Consider the following 24,642-nt stretch of genomic DNA (forward strand, 5'->3'; position numbering starts at 1 on the left):
GCTGGGAATCTGTGGCTGAATGGCTACAGGTTTGGCCCCTGACCCTGGGCTTGGGCAGCCATCTGAGCTTGGACCTGCATGGCCTGTATAACCTCTGCTGCTGGTAGGGTTGGGGCAACAAGGGGTATCTGAGAAGGAGGTTCAACGACAGAACTCTGATGGCCCTGCTGTTGTTGCTGGACAACATACGCTTGTTGTTGTTGCTCCAGTAATACAGCTTGTTGTTGCTGCTGCTGCATCAGCGCTACTTGCTGTTGTTCTGTCACTTGCTGCTGCGTTAGGCTAGTGTGACTAGGTGGAAACATAGCAGTGTTTTGCTGTTGTTGTTGTTGCTGCAACAAACACACATCAATTTGTTGCTGTTGAATCAAAGCTTGCAACTGCTCACATTGTTGCTGAATCAAAGTGGTCTCTTGTTTCTCGCTTTGTTGAAATTGAATATTGGCGGTTTGCTGCTGCGATTGCCCCGTCTCTTGCTGTTGTTGAATCTGTTGCTGCTGCTGTTGTAGCAAAGCCTGTTGGTGCAGTCTCTCTGCTTGTTGTTGTTGTAGCAACGCCTGCTGTTGCTGTTGTTGCTCGATCTGTTGTTGTAACAAAGCTTGCTGCTGTTGTAGCTCCAGCTGCTGTTGCAGTTGTGCCTGTTGTTGCTGTTGCTCCAATTTCTGCTGCTGTAAAACTGCTCGTTGCTGCTGAAGCTGTTGCTGTTGTAGCAGGGCTTGCTGTTGTTCCAACTGTTGCTGTAGCACAGCTTGCTGTGAGTCGTTTGGATGACTGACGACCGCCTGTTGTTGTAGTTGGGTCGGTTGTTGCAGCACAGCTTGCTGTTGTTGATGCAGTGGTTGCTGCTGTTGTAGATCCATTTCCGGTTGATGTTGGATCTGGCTCGCTTGGTGAGCCTCCAGTTGTTGTTGCTGCTGTAGGAGCGCTTGCTGCTGTTGCTCGAACTGCTGCTGTTGTAACAACGCTTGCTGTTGCTCTAGCTGTTGTTGCTGTAGTTGCGCCTGTTGTTGCTGTTGCTTTAAGGCTTGCTTTTGCTGCTGCTCTTGTTGCTGCTGCTGTAACATCGCTTGCTGCTGCTGTTGCTCAAATATTTGCTGTTGTAACAGTGCTTGCTGTTGCTCCAGTTGGTGCTGTTGTAGCCGTGCCTGTTGTTGCTTTTGTAGCAACACCTGTTGCTGCTGTTGCTCAAGCTGCTGTTGTATGTACACTTGCTGTTGTTGTTCTAGTAACATCGCTTGTTGTTGTTGCTGATGTTCAATCTGGTGCTGTTGGTGTAGCAACAATGTTTGCTGCTGTTGCAGTTGTTGCTGCTGTTGTAGGTCGTTTAGCGGTGGTTGCACATAGGCTTGGGTTTGATCCACTAGCTGTAATGACAATGCCTGTTGTTGTTGCTGCTGTTGGTCCATTGATTGCTGTTGTGGTAGTAAGGCCTGCTGCTGAGGATGCTGTTGCATTTGCTGCTGCTGCTGAACCAAAGCTTGCTGCACATACACTTGCTGCTGAAGCTCAGTAGTTTGCTGCTGTTGGATTGCTATAGTCTGCTGCTGTTGTTCTATATGTTGCTGTATCAGTACCGGCTTCTGGGGAATTACATTGGCTTGTTGTTGTTGGTGTGGTTGTTGCTGCTGAAGCAGGGTGGTTTGTTGAGCCTCCATTTGCTGCTGCTGTGGCTCCATCAGTATCTGCTGTTGTTGAACAATGGTCTGCTGTTGGGTAATAATGAAAGGTTGCGCTTGCTGGGTTAAAGGCTGGGGTGTCATCTGGATGTCAGAGGCCTGCATGATGTTAGGAGTGACATTGGCCTGGGTCTGTTGTGGGAGAGGGACCATGGCCTCCATGTCACCAACTCCCACTAGTCCTGTTGGGTCTCCCACTGATATGGGAGCTGGAAGAATGTTAAGCTGGGCTTGGGGTGAAACTGGGGGTGCGCAGGACTGGGAAGGGGCCATTGGTGTGATCTGTGATCCATCTGAATGGTATGACTGAGATGGTGTGAAGATAACCATCATGGGGTGACAGGGACATGGTCAGATGGAGTTATGGTGAGAGGGCAGGTAGAGGAGATTGAGGTAAAGAGAGGAGGGAAGAGTAAGCATTGGATAAAGGGCAGGCATTAATTATCAAAGGACTGCACACATTCTTTAGAGGACATGAAAGCATTGTCATGATCAAGATTGTTATCGTTTTTATTATCGTTAAAGCACATCTGATAAAATAGTTACATGAATTGATTAAAAGCTATTCGGAATAAATCAAGGTTCAAACTTCTTTTGTCCAGTAGAAAAGAGATGTTAGAGAGATGTTAAGAGAGTCACTCACCTGAGAATACTGCTGTGGTACACCTGGTGAGACGTGCGTTGCTATAGCAACAGGCTGAATGTAAGTCTGCTGACCAACAGGTGCCCCACCACTGCTTTGACCAATGCACATGGCGGAAATCCCACCACTCTGACCAGTAGGCACGTTCGGAACTCCTCCACTCTGACCAATCGGGAGCATTTCGTGGTGGGCCAAAAATGCCTAAAAACAGATAACAGACAACACAATTGAGCATGATTGCAGGGTTGGAGATAAGATATCAATCTCTTTGTAAACTAGATTTTCCAAAACAGGAAGAACCATAATATGATCTATGTTCCAAATGGCACCCTATTCTCTACATAGTGCACTACTTTTGGCCCTGGTTAAAAGTAGTCCACTACATAGGGAATAGGGTGTCCTTTGGGATGCCATATACTCACCGAGGCAGCAGCAGGGAGGCTGGGTTGAGAGAGCACATATGACTCCCCTTGCTGAGGGTATGCCTGGCTCTGGCCACTGGCATAGGACTCACAGCTGGCTGAGCCAATGCTCTCACCTCCTGGAGTAAATACAAAGGCAAGAGTAAATAAAGGAGTCTAGACAAACACTACTTTGGGGATCGGGAAAATAATATCATTATCATTATATCCTATTCTAGGTCTGTCCGCAACCAAATAATGTTTATCTTAATATTCCACTTCGTTGCTGATATCTACCCCAGCACAGTCAGTACGTAGGGAAACACAGTACACAGTCTTACGCCTTAAACAAATCTCTACAAGCCTCTGATTGACTGAATATTGGTCTGCTGTTGTACCTGTGGGCAGGCTCAGAGGATTCCCACTGTGGATCTGCTGCTGTTGCCTCACATGCTGATCCACCTCTGGAAGCTCCTCAACCTCACCCTGCCCTCCTCCTCCCCCACCTCCCCCTGTCAGCACAGCCACCCCAGGCCCCAGGGAGGAGAGGTGAGAGCAGGTGGAGGAGGTGAGGGTGGAGTCCCGTCTCTCATCAAAGCCTTGCTTCTGTCGGAGCAGCTGCTGCTGGCGTCTCTCACGGGACTTCTTGATGAGCGTGACGCGGTCACGGATGGATTTACCCACCACCTTAGCGTCGCTCTCGTGGAAGAAGCCTGACTTCACCTGGATAGAGGAGGAGGGAGAGGGGGTGGTGGGTAGACAGAGAGAGGGTAGACAGAGAGAGGAGAGAGAGAAAGAGAGAGCGAGAGGGTAGGTGGAGAGAAAGAGAGATAGGAGGCGGAGAGAAAAAGAGAGAGAAAAAGTTGAAAGCATGACGAGGGAATGTAGGTTGGAGGCAACAACTAACAAGAAAACCTTGATTAATGAGCGGTGGACTCTGTAATAGATCACCTTTCCTGTAGCCCTCCAACCTTCCCTGTCGTTCCTTCAACAGAGGTCCTAGTTATTCCTGCTCCGTCTAGCACTGTTCTCTCTTCTATCATTTTCACACTAATGTGCTGAGCCGAGCCAACCTTTACTGTAATGTTCTAGCCTGGGGCCATGCCAGAAAGGAATATCTAAAAAGAAAATATCAGAGCCTGCAGGATACAGTCTGGGTCTGCACCAAGGTGTGAAAAAGGTATCAGTGTCTCACCATTTCTCTTTCTGCCTCCCTCTCCCTTCCTCCCTATCCGTTTCTCCCCCTAATCTCACCATCTCCGAAGCCACCTCCTCTGCGCTGTCGTTCTCCAGGTCGTAGCTGAACTCGATGGCCTCATTGTCTTTGTGTTTTCCCTTCAGCTTCTTTGGCTCCTCCACCCAGATCCTGAGGGCCAGGCAGTCCTGACAGCCAGTGTCTTCCTCCGCCAGCTCCACACGCACCCCGGTGTCCTCCCCGAAGAACGCATGGGTCAACAGGTCCCGGATGGACAGCCTGCAGACAGAGACAACACATCAAGCTTGCAACAAAATGCCCACTTCTTTCCCAAACAATGTGTGGCTTTTATTGGATAGGACAGTGGAAGAACAGATGACAGGAAAGGTAGGATAATGGCGATTCAGAAGGGCAGCGGGCTGGAGCTGAACTCATGCCCACTCTGGTATATGTTCCCGGGGTCAGCGGCACTAACCACTAGACTTTTTCTTTACAAGCGCTCTGCTGTTTAGCAAGGTTTGCAAAAGGCATTGCAATTCCTCCCATTATTAGGAGAGAGAGAGTGGGAAGGAGGGTCGAGAGAGGTCAAAACACTTGCCTCTGACTCTTGTCCTGGCGGATGCAGCAGCCAATGATCTCTTTGATCTCTGGGTCGTTGACTTTATCGAAACTGGCTGGTTTTATACCCTGTAGACAGAGCGGGAGAGAGGGGGCAGGTGAGGTGACCGAACGGACAATGATATAGATGATGTACTACTCCGTCCTACACAGACAGTAATATACTTTAGATGGGACTCCTGTAATACTTCAGAGAGTTAATCAGGAGGCAGAAATGAAGAAACCCTGACTACAGCTAATGTACTGTCACATATACAGTATATTTAATCATTTACTGAATCTGAGGGAGGTTGGTGAGACGATCAAGGGCAAGTCGGGAAACGACAGACTCGGCCAAAAGGCCAAAGGGGTTTTTGTGAAGAACGTTAGACGGAAAGATCTTGTAGAAGTAGGGGAAAGGGAACCTATGCCACAAAGGGACAAGCCCAAAGGGACAGCGGTCCCAGACTTACGCTGGTGACTTTGCGGTAGATCTGCGCAGCGTTCTGGCACTCTGAGTAGGGGTATTCTGAGGTGGCCATCTCCAACATGCACATCCCAAAGGCATAGACGTCAACAGACTCATCATAATGTTCCTCGTACATCTCTGGAGCCATGAACTCAGGGGTACCTGGAAGACAGGGCACATTAGTAAATTGAAAAGGTAAAGTCGCACACCTTAAATACCCAGATGAAGATATTTTGAGACCAAAATTACCTGAAATTGGTGAAATAAGCATCATCATGCTTGGACAGTGATGCTCAAACGGTGCAACCTGTGTTTATTGAATATCATTTTGACCTCTAACCTCCTTTGTCAGTAAAGGACCATCAGACGCCCAGGAGTATAAATTATTTTATGAAGGTTACTCAGGAATTTATAGGGTCCACACTTACTGTAAACACAGACCAGCTCTTAACATACACTTCCAGTGGCATTTAGTGCAATAGAGCTTGACCTTTGAGCAAGAATAAACACCACAGAGACTGTACTCAGCTGATGATGCCTTCTTGGAGAGTTGGGTCAGCTCATAAGATATTCACATTGTAGCAGAGTGACCACAGATTGTAAAAGTCATTCCCACAACACAGATGTCCATTATCTCAAGTCTTACTCACAAGAAATCTGACATACCTATATGACCCATTCAAATACCATTCCCACAACATGACATAAGAAAACAACTGATCGCTAGCTCCGGAAACTGACGGTCGCTAGTTACCTATGACACTTTTGGCGAAGGACGTCCTCATGAGAGTGGCCAATCCCAGGTCTCCGATCTTGACGGAGCCGGTAGGGCCGGTGATGAAGATGTTGTCACACTTGAGGTCCCTGTGGATGATGGGAGGGGTCCGAGTGTGGAGGAACTGGAGGCCCTTCAGGATCTGACGACACCAGCTCCTCAGGACCTTGGGCTTCATCACCTTGAAGCGCTTCAGGTACCTGCAGACAGGACATGGGAGCACGGTTATAACTATACAGCATTGGCATGGTTTCTATGGAACAACCTCTTTGGTGTAACGCTATTTGCGAGCTGAGCAGGGGTGTGTGTGTCTGTGTGTGGGTGTCTTCTACCCACGTTTTGAGGGTTCCCGAGGTCATGAGTTCGGTGACCAGGACGATGCACTTCTTCCCTCGCAGCACTGACTCCCAGGAGTCATAGAAACGGACAATGTTAGGGTGCTGGAGGCCCTTCAGCATCTCTGCCTCCTCCTTAAAACGCTGCTGCTCCGCCTTGGTCAGCTTACGGTCCTGTAGACACACAGGAATACACCGAAGGCAGGTTAGACATCAGAGAGAGCGTTCGGTTGTGAGAACAAGTTGCAAAGATCGAGCCAGAGCCAATACTGCACTGTTGAATCGTCAAGCAGTTAGTTTTATTGGGCAACCCAAAGGTCTTCATCAGTGAGAACATACCCACGGCCTAAACAGCGTTCAGTGCTATTCTCCTACTGTTGTAGAACAACAACAAAAAACGAAGGATTTAGAGTGCTTAGGTCTGTATTCAAGAGGCATAGGTTCATACTTTCACCATATGCTAAAATGGAAACCTATGACAAAAAAACATTCAGGAGACAATGCATATACTATACCTGAGACTTGTTATGGGGAGCATGCTTTCAGGAAACAGCTCTTTGTCAACAACAGAGCCAATACTGGAACACTATACCAATCAGGAAACAGTGCTGTCAACAACAGAGCCAATACTGGAACACTATACCAATCAGGAAACAGTGCTGTCAACAACAGAGCCAATACTGGAGCCTCACAGCACAGTTGAAATATATAAATCAAAACTGGACGGTCTTAAAGGGAGCTGAAGGATGGGACTAAAATGTAAAATATACCGTGTCCGTAAAATGTATATAGTATGTATTATTTAAAATAATATATATTTATAAAATAAATATATATATGGGGGATTGGAAATGATGCAGACAAGTACATTGATAGAAGCCACAATCTATTTGCAATATTAAAGCTGATCCACCACCTAAAAAAAATAAACAATAGTGGAGCAATACAACCGATCAGTCAGCCCTCCTTACGACCAAGCAACCATATTTCATGTAAATAAACACCTACCACCACTAGATGGCGCAAGCAGGATATAGTTTCATCTGCATGAGTGGAGACAACACCCACCTCCGCCTATAAGACACTTCTGCGGCATCTGCCACGCTGCCATTGGGCCTAGTATGGCGGATGCTGCAGAAATCCCTGGCTCCGGCAGAGTATCCCACTGGGAATAACACTCACACATGCACGCACACACACACAGACGTATGCTGACGCGCACACACACACACACACACACACACACACACACACACACACACACACACACACACACACACACACACACACACACACACACACACACACACACACACACACACACACACACACACACACACACACACACACACACACGTGTGTATATACAGTGGGGAGAAGAAGTATTTGATACACTCCCGATTTTGCAGGTTTTCCTACTTACAAAACATGTAGAGGTCTGTAATTTTTTATCATAGGTACACTTCAACTGTGAGAGACGGAATCTAAAAAAAAAATCTTTGCCCATTCCTCCATGCAGATCTCCTATAGAGCAGTGATGTTTTGGGGCTGTTGCTGGGCAACACAGACTTTCAACTCCCTCCAAAGATTTTCTATGGGGTTGAGATCTGGAGACTGGCTAGGCCACTCCAGGACCTTGAAATGCTTCTTATGAAGCCACTCCTTCGTTGCCCGGGCAGTGTGTTTGGGATCATTGTCATGCTGAAAGAACCAGCCACGTTTCATCTTCAATGCCCTTGCTGATGGAAGGAGGTTTTCACTCAAAATCTCACGATACATGGCCCCATTCATTCTTTCGTTTACACAGATCAGTCGTCCTGGTCCCTTTGCAGAAAAACAGCCCCAAAGATGTTTCCACTCCCATGCTTCACAATAAGTATGGTGTTCTTTGGATGCAACTCAGCATTCTTTGTCCTCCAAACACAACGAGTTGAGTTTTTACCAAAAAGTTATATTTTGGTTTCATCTGACATTCTCCCAATCTTCTTCTGGATCATCCACATGCTCTCTAGCAAACTTCAGACGGGCCTGGACATGTACTGGCTTAAGCAGGGGGACACGTCTGGCACTGCAGGATTTGAGTCCCTGGCGGCGTAGTGTGCTACTGATGGTAGGCTTTGTTACTTTGGTCCCAACTCTCTGCAGGTCATTCACTAGGTCCCCCCGTGTGGTTCTAGGATTTTTGCTCACCGTTCTTGTGATCATTTTGACCCCACGGGGTGAGATCTTGCGTGGAGCCCCAGATCGAGGGAGATTATCAGCGGTCTTGTATGTCTTCCATTTCCTAATAATTGCTCCCACAGTTGATTTTTTCAAACCAAGCTGCTTACCTATTGCAGATTCAGTCTTCCTCGTCTGGTGCAGGTCTACAATTTTGTTTCTGGTGTCCTTTGACAGCTCTTTGGTCTTGGCCATAGTGGAGTTTGGAGTGTGACTGTTTGAGGTTGTGGACAGGTGTCTTTTATACTGATAACAAGTTCAAACAGGTGCCATTAATACAGGTAACGAGTGGAGGACAGAGGAGCATCTTAAAGAAGAAGTTGCAGGTCTGTGAGAGCCAGAAATCTTGCTTGTTTGTAGGTGATCAAATACTTATTTTTCACCATAATTTGCAAATTAATTAATTAAAAATCCTACAATGTGATTTTCAGGATTTTTTTTCTCACTTTGTTTGTCATAGTTGAAGTGTACCTATGATGAAAATTACAGGCCTCTCTCATCTTTTTAAGTGGGAGAACTTGCACAATTGGTAGCTGACTAAATACTTTTTTGCCCCCCTGTACGTACGTACAGTGGGGCAAAAAAGTATTACTTACGTACGTAATACTTTCTAATTAATTAAAAATCCTACAATGTGATTTTCTGGAATTTTTTTTCTAGTTTTGTCTGTCATAGTTGAAGTGTACCTATGATGAAAATTACAGGCCTCTCTCATCTTTTTAAGTGGGAGAACTTGCACAATTGGTAGCTGACTAAACTTTTTTGCCTCCCTGTACGTACGTTAAAAATAAATAAAATAAATACAAAGAGTACGTATATTTGGGCTAAATACCACAGAAGGGCTGTTCTTATCTGTGAGCTCCGACACTTATTTATTAATTTTTATTTCAGCTTTATTTAACCAGGTAGGCAAATTGAGAACAAGTTCTCATTTACAGAGAACTGGAACCTGGCCAAGAAGAAAGCAAAGCAGTTTTTGACACATACATCAACACAGAGTTACACATGGAGTAAAACAAACATACAGTCAATAATACAGTAGCAACAAGTCTATATACGATGTGAGCAAATGAGGTGAGATAAGGGAGGTAAAGGCAAAAAAGGGCTATGGTGGCAAAGTAAATACAATATAGCAAGTAAAACACTAGAATGTTAGATTTGCAGTGGAAGAATGTGCAAAGTAGAAATAAAAATAATGGGGTGCAAAGAAGCTAAATAAATAAATAAATAAATAAAATAAATACAAAGAGAAAGAGGTAGTTGTTTGGGCTAAATTATAGATGGGCTATGTACAGGTGCAGTAATCTGTGAGCTACTCTGACAGCTGGTGCTTAAAGCTAGTGAGGGAGATAAGTGTTTCCAGTTTCAGAGCGGGAAACAACAGTTCCAGTCATTGGCAACAGAGAACTGGAAGGGAGCAAGGCAAACAAAGAAAAATTGGTTTTGGGGGTGAACAAGATATCCTCTGCTAGCACCTGTCAAGTACATGAAAACAGGTGGGTGATGCTATGGTGACCAGTCAAGCTGAATAACAACCATCTTCACTAGCAGGATCTTGTAGATGACATGGAGCCAGTGGGTTAGCACCTGTCAAGTACATGAAAACAACTATCAGGGCCAGCCAACAGAGTGTACAGGTCGCAATGGTGGGTAGTATATGGGGCTTTGGTGACAAAACGAATGGCACTGTGATAGACTGCATCCAATTTGTTGAGTAGGGTATTGGAGGCTATTTTGTAAAGTCGAAGTCGAGGATTGGTAGGATGGTAAGCAAATAATATACCACTATGAATCGCTAAGTAACTATATATTTATAGCTTAGTCATTTTCAAAATGGCAGCTGTCCTAACAATTGTCATCGTTAAAAGAACAAAGCAAGCATTGTGGGTTTTTTTAGTGGTTGTTTTGACCTCTGTTGACCTTGCCACTTGTGGTCACTTACACGTCATTCAACATCACGCTATAGTCTGAACAGGACAACAACCAAAGGTCATGACCTGAGGCGGGAAACAACAGATGTGACGATTGCAACAAGTAATGACAAGGCAAGGCCATATTGCAAAACAAACAAAGAAACTTCAAAACAAAGTTGTGCATGAAAACAACCATCTCCTCACTAGCACCTGTCAAGTACATGAAAACAACCATCTCCTCACTAGCACCTGTCAAGTACATGAAAACATCCATCTACTCACTAGCACCTGTCAAGTACATGAAAACAACTATCATCTCCTCACTAGCACCTGTCAAGTACATGAAAACAACCATCTCCTCACGAGCACCTGTCAAGTACATGAAAACAACCATCTCCTCACTAGCACCTGTCAAGTACATGAAAATAACTATAATCTCCTCACTAGCACCTGTCAAATACATGAAAACAACCATCTCCTCACTAGCACCTGTCAGGTACATGAAAACATCCATCTCCTCACTAGCACATGAAAACAACCATCATCTCCTCACTAGCACCTATCAAGTACATGAAAACAACTATCATCTCCTCACTAGCACCTGTCAAGTACATGAAAACAACTATCATCTCCTCACTAGCACCTGTCAAGTACATGAAAACAACTATCATCTCCTCACTAGCACCTGTCAAGTACATGAAAACAACCATCTCCTCACTAGCACCTGTCAAGTACATGAAAACAACCATCTCCTCACTAGCACCTGTCAAGTACATGAAAACAACCATCTACTCACGAGCACCTGTCAAGTACATGAAAACAACCATCTCCTCACTAGCACCTGTCAAGTACATGAAAATAACTATAATCTCCTCACCTGTCTAGCACCTGTCAAATACATGAAAACAACCATCTCCTCACTAGCACCTGCCAAGTACATGAAAACATCCATCTCCTCACTAGCACATGAAAACAACCATCATCTCCTCACTAGCACCTGTCAAGTACATGAAAACAACTATCATCTCCTCACTAGCACCTGTCAAGTACATGAAAACAACTATCATCTCCTCACTAGCACCTGTCAAGTACATGAAAACAACCATCTCCTCACTAGCACCTGTCAAGTACATGAAAACAACCATCTCCTCACTAGCACCTGTCAAGTACATGAAAACAACCATCTACTCACTAGCACCTGTCAAGTACATGAAAATAACTATAATCTCCTCACTAGCACCTGTCAAGTACATGAAAATAGATTGAAATGGTAAAATGGTCAGTGGGATTCCTGCCATAGCAACAACAAACAACACACATCCGTAAAATAGCATTCATAATATGTTGCTTTCCATTTACTTATAGGCTCTGTGTTCATGAATTACTGTCTGAAGGGAGAGGGGCTACTACTGCAGACATTTCATTCTAAATCAGATTTACTTCTGATTTCCATGTAATGCAGTTTCCTTCATTAAATCCCTCCCCTCGTCACTCCCTCTCGCTTGGTCTCTGCATCGTGTAGTCGAAGATCCATCTCTTCCAACTCAATGTCCTTTTCTGGAAGTGAAGGCCACCTCTCTCCTCCTCCTCACCCTCCTCCCTCTTGGCACTGTCATCCCTCCCTCTCGCTCTCCTGTATTCGCTAGCTTGAACTGAGCGTCAACAGCAAGACTGCTGCTTTATTGTCAGAGCTAAAAATAATATCCTGGACTTGGGACTGCCCCTTTGCCTCGACTCCCTGCTGTTTCACTGTCTGAATGGCTTGATGTGTCTGTCTGGGTCTCAGTGGCTGTCTGTGCAGTAGGCCTATGCCTTTCGGTTAGTCTGTGTCCCTGCATTGAACTGTTTAACAAAAGTGTCTCTACATCTGTGTAGCCATCTCCCTAACAGTGTCTGATTTTGTGTGTTGGTTTCTGTTGATCACAGACTAGTCTCACAGTCATCTGTCAGTGTGCATAATCAGAGCATCAGTCTGTGTCACCGCTTGTCGTCTGCGTGTCTCTTGTCTGGCCGTCTGTCTGGCTGTCTAACTCTATATTCTCTGCGCATCCGGCAGCTCTCCCCTGTGTATCTATTGTGTGGTTTCCAGTGTTTGGTCAGATGATCTGGGGTAAGAAAAGGTCACTGGGGTCAATTATCATCATAATCAGTTCAGTCATGTCACAGTGGCAAAAGACAAGCATACATGTATGCGTGCACAAAGAAGAAACACACATCTGCTCTCTATAATATGAAAGGCAGGGGAATAGATGCATAGGGGCTGCATAAATAAAACATTAATTATGAAGACTGCTTAACATACTAACATACAATACTATTAATGCTGACAATGGAAAGGAAATCTCATTGACATATACACCACCGTGCAAAAGTTTGGGTTCACTTAGAAATGTCCTTGTTTTTGAAAGAAAAGCACATTTTTGTCACCTTAAAATAACATCAAATTGATCAGAAATATAGTGTAGACATTGTTAATGTTGTAAATGACTATAGTAGCTGGAAAATGCTGATTTTTAATGGAATATCTACATAGGCGCACAGAAGCCCATTATCACTAACCATCACTCCTGTGTTCCAATGGCACGTTGTGTTAGCTAATCCAAGTTGATCATTTTAAAAGGCTAATTGATCATTAGAAAACCCTTTTGCAATTAGGTTAACACAGCTGAAAACTGTTGTTCTAATTAAAGAAGCAATAAAACTGGCCTTCTTTAGACTAGTTGAGTATCTGGAGCATCAGCATTTGTGGGTTCGATTACAGGCTCAAAATGGCAAAAAACAAAGTACTTTCTTCTGAAACTCTTCAGTCTATTCTTGTTCTGAGAAAGGCTATTCCATGCGAGAAATTGCCAAGAAACTGAAGATCTCGTACAACACTGGGTACTACTCCATCACAGAACAGCACAAACGGGGTCTAACCAGAATAGAAAGAGTGGGAGGCCTCGGTGCAACTAAGCATGAGGACAAGTACATTAAAGTGTCCAGTTTGAGAAACAGAAGCCTAACAAGTCCTCAACTGGCAGCTTCATTAAATAAACTCAGCAAAAAATGAAACGTCCTCTCACTGTCAACTGCATTTATTTTGAGCAAACTTAACATGTGTAAATATTTGTATGAACATAACAAAAACTGAACAAGTTCCACAGACATGTGACGTAACAGAAATGGAATAATGTGTCCCTGAACAAAGGGGGGGGTCAAAAGTAACAGTCAATGCAGCTGGAGGCCACACCAGATACTAAGTACTGCAGTGCATCTCCTCCACATGGACTGCAGCAGATTTGCCTGTTCTTACTGTGAGATGTTACCCCACTCTTCCACCAAGGTACCTGCAAGTTTCCAGACATTTCTGGGGGGGAATGACCCTAGCCCTCACCCTTTGATCCAGAGGTCCCAGATGTGTCAACTGGGATTGATTTTGAGCAAACTTAACTGGCCATGGCAGAACATGACATTTGCCTTATGAACATAACAGAAAATCAGTATGGCTGGTGGCACTGTCATACTGGAGGGTCATGTCAGGATGAGCCTAGGAAGGGTAACATGGAGGAGGATGTCTTCTCTGAACAAGCGTTGAGATTGCCTGCAATGAGAACAAGCTTAGTCCGATGATGCTGTGACCCTCCACCTCCCAAATCAGTCCCGCTCCAGAGTACAGGCCTGCGTAACACTCATTCCTTCCACATGGAATCCTACCATCACCCCTGGTGAGACAAAACTGTTCTTCAGTGAAGAGCCATTTTTGCCAGTCCTGTCTGGTCCAGCGACGGTGGGTTTGTACCCATGGGCGACGTTGTTGCCGGTGATGTCTGGTGAGGACCTGCCTTACAACAGGCCTACAAGCCCTCAGTCCAGCCTCTCTCAGCCTTTTGCGGACAGTCTGAGCACTGATGGAGGGATTGTGCATTCCTGGTGTAACTCGGGCAGTTGTTGTTGCCATCCTGTACCTGTCCCGCAGGTGTGATGTTCTGATGTACCCATCCTGTGCAGGTGTTGTTACACGTGGTCTGCCACTGCAAGGACGATCATCTGTCCGTCCTGTCTCCCTGGTGCGCTGTCTTAGGCATCTCACAGTACGGACATTGCAATATATTGCCCTGGCCACATCTGCAGTCCTCAAGCCTCCTTGCAGCATGCCTAAGTCACGTTCACACAGATGAGCAGGGACCTTGGGCATCTTTCTTTTGGTCGTTTTCAGAGCCTCTTTAGTGTCATAAGTTTTAACTGTTACCTTAACTTCCTACCGTCTGTAAGCTGTTAGTTTCTTAACATTTGTTCCACAGGTGCATGTTCATTAATTGGTTATGGTTCATTGAACAAGCATGGGAAACAGTGTTTAAACCCTTTACAATGAAGATCTGTGAATTCATTTGTATTTTTACGAATTATCTTTGAAAGACAGGGTCCTGAAAAAGGGAAGTTTCTTTTTTTGCTGAGTTTAGTACCCGCAATACACCAGTCTCAATGTCAACAGTGAAGATGCGACTCCGGGATGCTAGACTTCTAGGCAGAGTGACATCTTGATCTTTTCTTTTTATTGGCCAGTCTGAGATATGACTTTTTTTTACAACTCTGCCTAGAAGGCCAGCATCCTGGAGTCGCCTCTTCACTGTTGACGTTGAGACGTTTTCCGGATACTATTTAATGAATCTGCCAGTTGAAGACATGTGAGGTGTCCGTTTCTCAAACTAGACACAAATGTACTTGGCCTCTTGCTCAGTTGTGCACCAGGACCTCCCACTCCTCTTTCTATTCTGGTTAGAGCCAGTTTGTGCTGTTCTGTGAGGGGAGTAGTACACAGCATTGTACGAGATCTGCGGTTTCTTGGCAATTTCTCGCATGGAATAGCAAGAATAGACTGCCGAGTTTCAGAAGTACTTTGTTTTTTGCCATTTTGAGTGTAATCGAACCCACAAATGCTGATGCTCCAGATACTCAACTAGTATAATAAGGCCAGTTTTATTGCTTCTTTAAATCAGTAAAAACGTTTTCAGCTGTGCTAACATAATTGCAAAGGGGTTTCTAATGATCAATTAGCCTTTTAAAATGATCAACTTGGATTAGCGAACACAACGTGCCATTGGAACACAGGAGTGATGGTTGGTGATAATGAGTCTCTGTGCGCCTATGTAGATATTCCATAAAATAAAATAAAAATCAGCCGTTTCCAGCTTCAATAGTCATTTACAACATTAACAATGTCTACACTGTATTTCTGATCAAGTTTATGTTATTTTAAAATAGACCAAAAAAATTTGCTTTTCTTTCAAAAACAAGGACATTTCCAAGTGACCCCAAACTTTTGAAAGGTAGTGTATGCATTCTCAGAACCCAGAATCACATTTCACAGTACCCGGGCCAGCTACTAGATACACATTAGACAAATCGATACTATATGTGGTTTACAAAAACTACTATGCTATGAAAATATTTACACACTTTCTTTCTCCAGCAAAGCAAACAAACTGGGGAGTATACAATGTGATAACGTTGGTGAAGGACAAACACACGTTTGAGACATTGCTCAGTGTAGGGTTCCGTCTTTCGGATGGGACGTTAAAAGGGTGTCCTGACTCTGTGGTCACTAAGGATCCCATAGCACTTATCATAAGAGTAGGGGTGTTAACCCCGGTGTCCTGGCTAAATTTCCACTCTGTCCCTCATACCATAATTTTCTACCTCATAATCGTCTCCAGCGTCCAATTGGCTCGTTCACCCCCCCCCCCCCCTTATTAAAAAAATAATATTATATATATATATAATATATATATAATATATATATGTATATATTTCACCTTTATTTAACCAGGTAGGCGAGTTGAGAACAAGTTCTCATTTACAACTGCGACCTGGCCAAGATAAAGCATAGCAGTGTGAACAAACAGCAACACAGAATTACCCATGGAGCAAACAATAAACAAGTCAATAACACAGTAGAATTATTATTTTTTTATATAAAAAAAAGAGTCTTTATACATTATGTGCAAAAGGTATGAGGAGGTAGGCAAATAATTACAATTTAGCAGATTAACACAGGAGTGATAAATGATCAGATGGTCATGTGCAGGTAGAGATGCTGGTGTGCAAAAGAGCAGGAAAGTAAATAAATAAAAACAGTATGGGGATGAGGTTGGTAAATTGGGTGGGCTATTTACAGATGGACTATGTACAGCTGCAGCGATCGGTTAACTGCTCAGATAGCAGATGGCACTGTGATAAACTGCATCCAGTTTGCTGAGTAGAGTATTGGAAGCCATTTTGTAGATGACATCGCCGAAGTCGAGGATCGGTAGGATAGTCAGTTTTACTAGGGTAAGTTTGGCGGCATGAGTCTGGAAGGAGAGTTGCAGTCGAGCCAGACACCTAAGTACTTACAGATGTCCACATATTCTAGGTTGGAACCATCCAGGGTGGTGATGCTAGTCGGGCGTGTGGGTGCAGGCAGCGAACGGTTGAAAAGCATGCATTTGGTTTTACTAGCGTTTAAGAGCAGATGGAGGCCACGGAAGGAGTGTTGTATGGCATTGAAGCTCGTTTGGAGGTTCGATAGCACAGTGTCCAAGGAAGGCCCAGAAGTATACAGAATGGTGTCGTCTGCGTAGAGGTGGATCAGGGAATCGCCCGCAGCAAGAGCAACATAATTGATATATACAGAGAAAAGAGTCGGCCCGAGAATTGAACCCTGTGGCACCCCCATAGAGACTGACAGAGGACCGGACAACATGCCCTCCGATTTGACACACTGAACTCTGTCTGCAAAGTAGTTGGAGAACCAGGCAAGGCAGTCATTAGAAAAACCGAGGCTACGGAGTCTGCCAATAAGAATATGGTGATTGACAGAGTCGAAAGCCTTGGTCAGGTTGATGAAGACGGCTGCACAGTACTGTCTTTTATCGATGACGGTTATGATATCGTTTAGTACCTTTAGCGTGGCTGAGGTGCACCTGTGACAGGCTCGGAAACCAGACTGCACAGCGGAGAAGGTACGGTGGGATTCGAGATGGTCAATGATCTGTTTGTTGACTTGGCTTTCGAAGACCTTAGATAGGCAGGGCAGGATGGATATAGGTCTGTTTGGGTCCAGGGTGTCTCCCCCTTTGAAGAGTGGGACGACCTCGGCAGCTTTCCAGTCCTTGGGGATCTCAGACAATATGAAAGAGAGGTTGAACAGAATAGGGGTTGCGACAATGGCGGCGGATAGTTTCAGAAATAGAGAGTCCAGATGGTCAAGCCCAGCTGATTTGTACAGGTCCAGGTATTGCAGCTCTTTCAGAACATATGTTATCTGGATTTGGGTAAAGGAGAAGCTGGGGAGGCTTGGGCGAGTATCTGCGGGGGGGGTGGAGCTGTTGGCCGAGGTTGGAGTAGCCAGGAGGAAGGCATGGCCAGCCATTGAGAATTGCTTGTTGAAGTTTTCAATTATCGTGGATTTGTCGGTGGTGACCGTGTTACCTAGCCTCAGTGCAGTGGGCAGCTGGGAGGAAGTGCTCTTGTTCTCCATGGACTTTACAGTGTCCCAGAACTTTTGGGAGTTGGAGCTCCAGGATGCAAATTTCTGCTTGAAAAAGCTGGCCTTTGCTTTCCTGACTGACTGTGTGTATTGGTTCCTGACTTCCCTGAACAGTTGCATATCGCGGGGACTATTCAATGCTATTGCAGTCCGCCTCTACCCTGTAACTATTCCCCAGGTCATGGCTGTAAATGAGAATGTGTTCCTAGTCAACGTACCTGGTAAAATAAGAGTAAAAACAAAAGCAGGACATAATTAAAAAAGGGGGAGGAAAATAGACAAGACTCCAACTTGTAAGATCAAGTTGACCACGAGACAAATGAAGGAGGGAGCAACAGAGTAACAAAGAGAGAAACAGAGGAAGAAAATGGAGAGAAAGAGCGAGGGAACTGAGAAGCTATGAAAGAGGCCTATTGTGTACAGCAGGCTGTGGGTGTCTCTCTGCAGTCCCTCTGAGTGAATATCCTTGTTACTAAGTGGTGTGATACATAATGGTGTGGGTCTCAAATGGCACCCTATTCCCTATATAGTGCTCATTAGGGTGCTCACAGTGCCCATAGGGTCCTCTACTCCGCCAATTAATCCACACATAAAACGGTCACCCGAATCGTTTCTAGTCATCTCTCTTCCTTCCAGGCTTTTCTTCTCTTGACTTTATATTGCGATTGGCAACTATCATAAATTAGATGAATTACCGCCACTGACCTCGTTCGTCTTTCAGTCACCCACATGGGTATAACCAATGAGGAGATGGCACGTGGGTACCTGCTTCTATAAACCAATGAGGAGATGGGAGAGGCAAGACTTGCAGCGCAATCTGCATCAGAAATAGAACTGATTTCTATTTTAGCCCGTGGCAACGCAGTCACTCGTTGGCAACGCAGACACTCGTTGGCAACGCGCGAGCAGTGTGGGAGCAATAATTGAATAACATAGTTTTCTCAATTTATTTTGCAATGCTCACGCACGTGACACGAGCAGTGTTGTTAGCCACTAAGGCACTGGATCGCAATGCTAGCTGTGCCACTAGAGAGTCTGGGTTCGAGCCCAGCCGGCTGCGACAGGGAGACCCATGAGGCGGCGGACAATTGGCCCAGTGTCGTCCGGGTTAGAGGACGTTTTGGCCGGTAGGGATGTCCTTGTCCCATCACGCACTAGCAACTCCTGTGGTGGGCCAGGTGCAGTGCACGCTGACACGGTCGCCAGGTGTACAATGTTTCCTCCGGCACATTGGTGCGGCTGGCTTCCGGGTTAAGTGGACATTTTGTCAAGAAGCAATGCGGCTAAATGTATAAAATGTGTATGGAAACAAAAGATGTTCTGTTTGATAATGTGTTTGGTAATGTTATACGTATTGGTAAAGTGTTTAGTAGTCTGTTTTTCTGGTCTCCTTTGACAAGCCTGTAACACTTTGGGATCCTGAGTGGCGCAGCGGTCTAAGGCACTAGAAGCATCACCACAGACCCGGGTTAGATTCCGGGCTGTATCACAACCGGCCGTGATCGAGAGTCCCACAGCGCGGCTCACAATTGGCCCAGCGTCGTCCGGGTTAGGGGAGGGTTTGGCCGGGGTAGGCTGTCATTGTAAATAAGTACTTGTTCTTAACTGAATTACCTAGTTAAATAAAAGGTTAAAAAATAATAATAATTACATTAAGACAGCCTGTTTGATAATGTGTTTTGGTAATGTGTTGTAGAACTGCCTCTCCAGTCCCAGTTCCTGGCCCGTTTACCCACAGGCCACAGTCACAAGCCAAAGCCTTGTAAACAGATTAAGACGTGACCTCAACCAAACCATGAGACTGTTTTTACCCAGACACCTGTTAAGCGGAAGGTAAGCCAACGAGGCTAGAAGTCACACAGTCAGTCAAACAGTGCTTGACTCATTTTGTGTGCCGGTACGGTTTATATTTAGGTGCAGGAACACAACAATGCTTTTGAGCTATTATTTTATAAGAGGACCAGGAGCTGAAGCAGTAGAACATTTGATGTGCAGGTACTCAGCTTCGGTGAGCTCCTGCCAAAGTCAAGCACAGCAGTCAGACAGTAAAACAAAAATCAACCAGATGATATACAGACAGCAAAACATTTAGCTAACATACAGCATTGCCTTGTCGGTAAAGGGGAAACAAATCAGCTATGTTACCAGTGAGGGGCCACATTCACATATGGTGCCTGCCCTTCTGACAATTTTTATATTTTATTTTACCTTTATTTTTAACTAACTGTCAGTTAAGAAGAAGAAATTCTTATTTATAATGACGGCCTAGTAACAGTGGGTGTACTGCCTTGTTCAGGGGTAGAACGACAGATTTTTACCTTGTTACCTTACTGGCCCAACGCTCTAACCACTACTCTTATGATAAGTGCTATGGGATCCTTAGTGACCACAGAGAGTCAGAGAGTCACCCTTTTAACGTCCCACCTGAAAGACGGAACCCTACACTGAGCAATGTCTCAAACGTGTGTTTGTCCTTCACCAACGTTATCACATCGTATACTCCCAGTTTGTTTGCTTTGCTGGAGAAAGCAAGTGTGTAAATATTTTCAATACCTAGTAGTTTTTGTAAACCACATATAGTATCGATTTGTCTAATGTGTATCTAGTAGCTGGCCCGGGTACTGTGAAATGTGATTCTGGGTTCTGAGAATGCATACACTACCTTTCAAAAGTTTGGGGTCACTTGGAAATGTCCTTGTTTTTGAAAGAAAAGCTATTTTTTTTGGTCTATTTTAAAATAACATAAAATTGATCAGAAATACAGTGTAGACATTGTTAATGTTGTAAATGACTATTGAAGCTGGAAACAGCTGATTTTTAATGGAAAATCTACATAGACGCACAGAGGCCCATTATCAGCAACCATCACTCCTGTGTTCCAATGGCACGTTGTGTTAGCTAATCCAAGTTGATCATCTTAAAATGATAATTGATCATTAGAAAACCCTTTTGCAATTATGTTAGCACAGCTGAAAACTGTTGTACTGATTAAAGAAGCAATAAAACTGGACTTCTTTAGACTAGTTAAGTATCTGGAGCATCAGCATTTCTGGGTTCAATTACAGGCTCAAAATGACCAGAAACAAAGTACTTTCTTCTGAAACTCGTCAGTCTATTCTTGTTCTGAGAAATTAAGACTATTCCATGCGAGCAATTGACAAGAAACTGAAGATAATGCTGTGTACTACTCCCTTCATAGAACAGTACAAACTGGCTCTAACTAGAATAGAAAGAGGAGTGGGAGGCCCTGGTGCACAACTGAGCAAGAGGACAAGTACATTAGTGTGTCTAGTTTGAGAAACAAAGGTCTCACAAGTCCTCAAATGGCAACTTAATTAAATGGTAACCGCAAAACACCAGCCTCAATGTTAACAGTGAAGAGGCGTCTCCGGGATGCTGGCCTTCTAGGCAGAGTTGCAAAGAAAAAGCCATCTCTCAGACTGGCCAATAAAAAGAAAAGATCAAGATGGGCAAAAGAACACAGACACTGGACAGAGGAACTCTGCCTAGAAGGCCAACATCCCGGAGTCGCCTCTTGACTTTGAGACTGGTGTTTTGTGGGTACTATTTTAAAAAACACCACTGTAGCTCGGTCACCTTCCACCACAGATGCGGATGGCTAACATAGGCAGATGCGCTGAATTGCCCAAGCAAAAAAAACTGATCACATACATTTCGTCATGTAGTGTGACAGTACACCTGCTCGTCGAACGTCTCATTCCAAAATCATGGGCATTAATATGCTGCTATAACAGCCTCTTCTGGGAAGGCTTTCCAGTAGGTGTTGGAACATTCCTGCGGAGACTTGCTTCCATTCAGCCACAAGAGCATTAGTGAGGTTGGGCACTGATGTTCGGTGATAAGGCCTGGCTCGCAGTCGGCGGTCCTATTCATCCCAAAGGTGTCTGATGGGGTTGAGGTCAGGGCTCTGTGCAGGCCAGTCAAGTTCTTCCACACCGATCTCGACAAACCATTTCTGTACGGACCTCGCTTTGTGCACGGAGGTATTGTCATGCTGAAACAGGAAAGGGCCTTCCCCAAACTGTTGCCACAAGTTGGAAGCACAGAATCGTCTAGAATGTCATTGTATGCTGTAGTGTTAAGATTTCCCTTAACTGGAACTAAGAGGCCTAGCCCGAACCATGAAAGACATCTCCAGACCATTATTCCTCCTCCTCTTACAGTTCGCTCTATTCATTTGGGTAGGTAGTGTTCTCCTGGCATTTAGCAAACCCAGATTAGTCCGTTGGACTGCCAGATGGTGAAGCGTGGTGCGGCTGCTCGACCATGTAAATCCATTTCATGAAGCTCCAAACGAACAGTTCTTGTGCTGACGTTGCTTCCAGCGGCAGTTTGGAACTCGGTAGTGAGTGTTGCAACCGAGGACAGAGGATTTTTACGGGCTACGCACTTCAGCACACGGCAGGCCCGTTCTTGTGTGGCCTACCACTTGCGGCTGAGCCGCTGTTGCTCCTAGATGTTTCCATTTCACAATAATGGCATTTACAGTTGATCTGGCCAGCTGTAACAAGGCAGAAATTTGGATCAGCCAAATCCACTAATTTGAAGGAGTGTCCACATACTATACATACACAAAAGTATCTCTAGCTAAAACTGATGAATTTTGATGGTGATTTTATTATTATGTTACTTATATTGATTATTATGTTACTTATATTGGGTGAGTCAATAGACTTAAGGATTAATGACAAGGAGAGTTGATTCCCGTCTGAAGAGTTCAGGGAGCCTCTATGATCAATACTTAATTAACATCTAAAAATCACACTCTTGGGGTTTCGTTTCCAATTAACCCGCACCAGAAGATATTACGAGAGGCCGTTGGATGCATATCAAGTTGATGTTGAGTCTATAGGCTAAGCAATGGTGATTCACGAAGGGTGTTAGGCCAAATATAGACATTCAGATATTGTTCTGGTGTTAGCTGTCTGTACAGAGAGACAATTCTTTACCATAATGATCCTTATATGTGCTGTAACATCTATGCTTGGAGACATGTATTTTGCCCTCAGAACAACCTCAATTTGTCTTGGCATAGACTCCACAAGATGTTGAAAGCGTTCCACAGGGATGCTGGCCTATGTTGACTCCAATGCTTCCCATAGTTGTGTCAAGTTGGCTGGATGTTCTCTGGGTCCTTCTTGATTCACACGGGAAGCTGATGAGTGTGAAAACTCCAGCAATGTTGCAGTTCTTGACACAAATCAATGTGCCTGGCACCTACGTTGATACACCGTTCAAAGGCACTTAAATATTGTGTCTTGCCCATTCACCCTCAATGGCACACACACAATCCATGTCTTAATTGTCTCAAGGCTTAAAAATCCTTCTTTAAAATCTGTCTCCTCCCCTTCATCTACACTGATTGAAGTGGCTTTAACAAGTGAAACCAATAATGGATCGAAGCTTTCAGCTGGATTAACCTGGGTGAGTCTATGTCATGGAAAGAGCAGGTGGTTCCTAATGTTTTGTACAGTCCGTCTATGGCTGTCCAAGGAACGCTACAAATAATTTTGCACGGCCAATTTTTCAGTTTTTGATTTGTTAAAAAAGTTTGAAATATCCAATAAATGTCGTTCCACTTCATGATTGTGACCCACTTGTTGTTGATTCTTCACAAAGCCTGAAATTGAAGCCTGAAATGTGGCAAAAGGTCGCAAAGTTCAAGGGGGCAGAATACTTTCATATAATATAAGGCACTGTGTGTATATATATATATATATATATATATATATATATATATATATATATATATATATATATATACATACATACACACACACACATATACACAACAATGGCCGGAGTTGAATGGAACACCTTAGTGACTGTGCCCTCTGCTCTATACAATCAATACATATCTGTATATTTTATGTGATGATAAAAGGCTCATACAATACAAATATTTTTTAATGTTTTCTTTCACAGTGATAGCGACTCCGACTGCGAGGCCCCGGTGCCAAGCTGCCTGCTCTACCTGTGCCCCCAGTGGTGTTCATATGCCACAGTTCATTACTGCAGGCATGACTGTGCCTCAGAGCCACAAGGGCACGGCATGGAGGCGTCGTTGTGTTGTGTCGCATGAAATGCACCACTTGTTCAGTTTGCCTCTGCTTTACATCAGAAAGAGACTGCTATGGGACATGGCACAGACAGCAAAATATTATGACGAGGACTTCCAAGGGGTGTGTACAGTTTTTTTTGTTTTTTTTTCTAATATTTTTTTAAACATTTTTTTGTGTGTGTGTGTGTGTTAGAATTGCTTATTGATATGTTGTATATAGTTTTTTGCACTGCTGTATATAGTTATAGGTCATTTCACCAATTCGGCCACTTGGGTACATTTGGGCAACTTGTGTGGGACACCTGGTTGACTTCATGCTAAATGTCATGGAGCTCACCCATTCCTGAAGTTATCAGTCTCAAACTTTGCACACCTACAGTTGCGCTCTTGTGTTATCCATCAAAATTATCTCCAGCATCCTATTCTAGTACATGTGAAAGATGATACTACAACAATAAAAAAACGTATGCTCTTTCTTTCTCTTTTCTTCCACCAGATCTACTGTGTTATATTCTCCTACATTCAATTAACATTTCCACAAACTTCAGAATGTTTCCATTCAAATGATACCAAGAATATGCATATCCTTGCCTCTGGGGAAGTTAGATTTGGGTATGTCCTCAGGCGGAAATTGAGAACAAAGGGTTGCAGCCATAACAGGTTAAGAACACATTCTTATTTTCAATGACGGCCTAGGAACGGTGGGTTAACTGCCTAGTTCAGGGGCAGAACGACAGATTTTCACCTTGTCAGCTCGGGATCCAATCTTGCAACCTTACAGTTCACTAGTCCAAAGCAATAACGACCTGCCTCTCTCTCGTTGCAC

At 44.3% G+C, this 24,642-nt stretch overlaps 1 protein-coding gene across 1 annotated transcript in view; it reads right to left on the reverse strand.

Annotated features, from left to right (window-relative positions):
• The window catches only part of LOC135527480 (serine/threonine-protein kinase WNK2-like), a 75,010-nt gene that overhangs the window by 24,366 nt on the left and 26,002 nt on the right, over positions 1-24,642 (reverse strand). Inside the window, exons 3-11 of the mRNA XM_064955993.1 lie at positions 6,093-6,265; positions 5,736-5,956; positions 4,986-5,143; positions 4,514-4,602; positions 3,975-4,194; positions 3,119-3,443; positions 2,742-2,860; positions 2,320-2,520; positions 28-1,982 (exon numbers count right to left, since the gene is read on the reverse strand). Coding sequence (XP_064812065.1) covers positions 28-1,982; positions 2,320-2,520; positions 2,742-2,860; positions 3,119-3,443; positions 3,975-4,194; positions 4,514-4,602; positions 4,986-5,143; positions 5,736-5,956; positions 6,093-6,265 — 3,461 coding nt within the window. The remainder of the gene's footprint in view (positions 1-27; positions 1,983-2,319; positions 2,521-2,741; positions 2,861-3,118; positions 3,444-3,974; positions 4,195-4,513; positions 4,603-4,985; positions 5,144-5,735; positions 5,957-6,092; positions 6,266-24,642) is intronic.

This window comes from Oncorhynchus masou, chromosome 33, assembly GCF_036934945.1.
Source record: "Oncorhynchus masou masou isolate Uvic2021 chromosome 33, UVic_Omas_1.1, whole genome shotgun sequence".
Taxonomy (NCBI): Eukaryota; Metazoa; Chordata; class Actinopteri; order Salmoniformes; family Salmonidae; genus Oncorhynchus; species Oncorhynchus masou.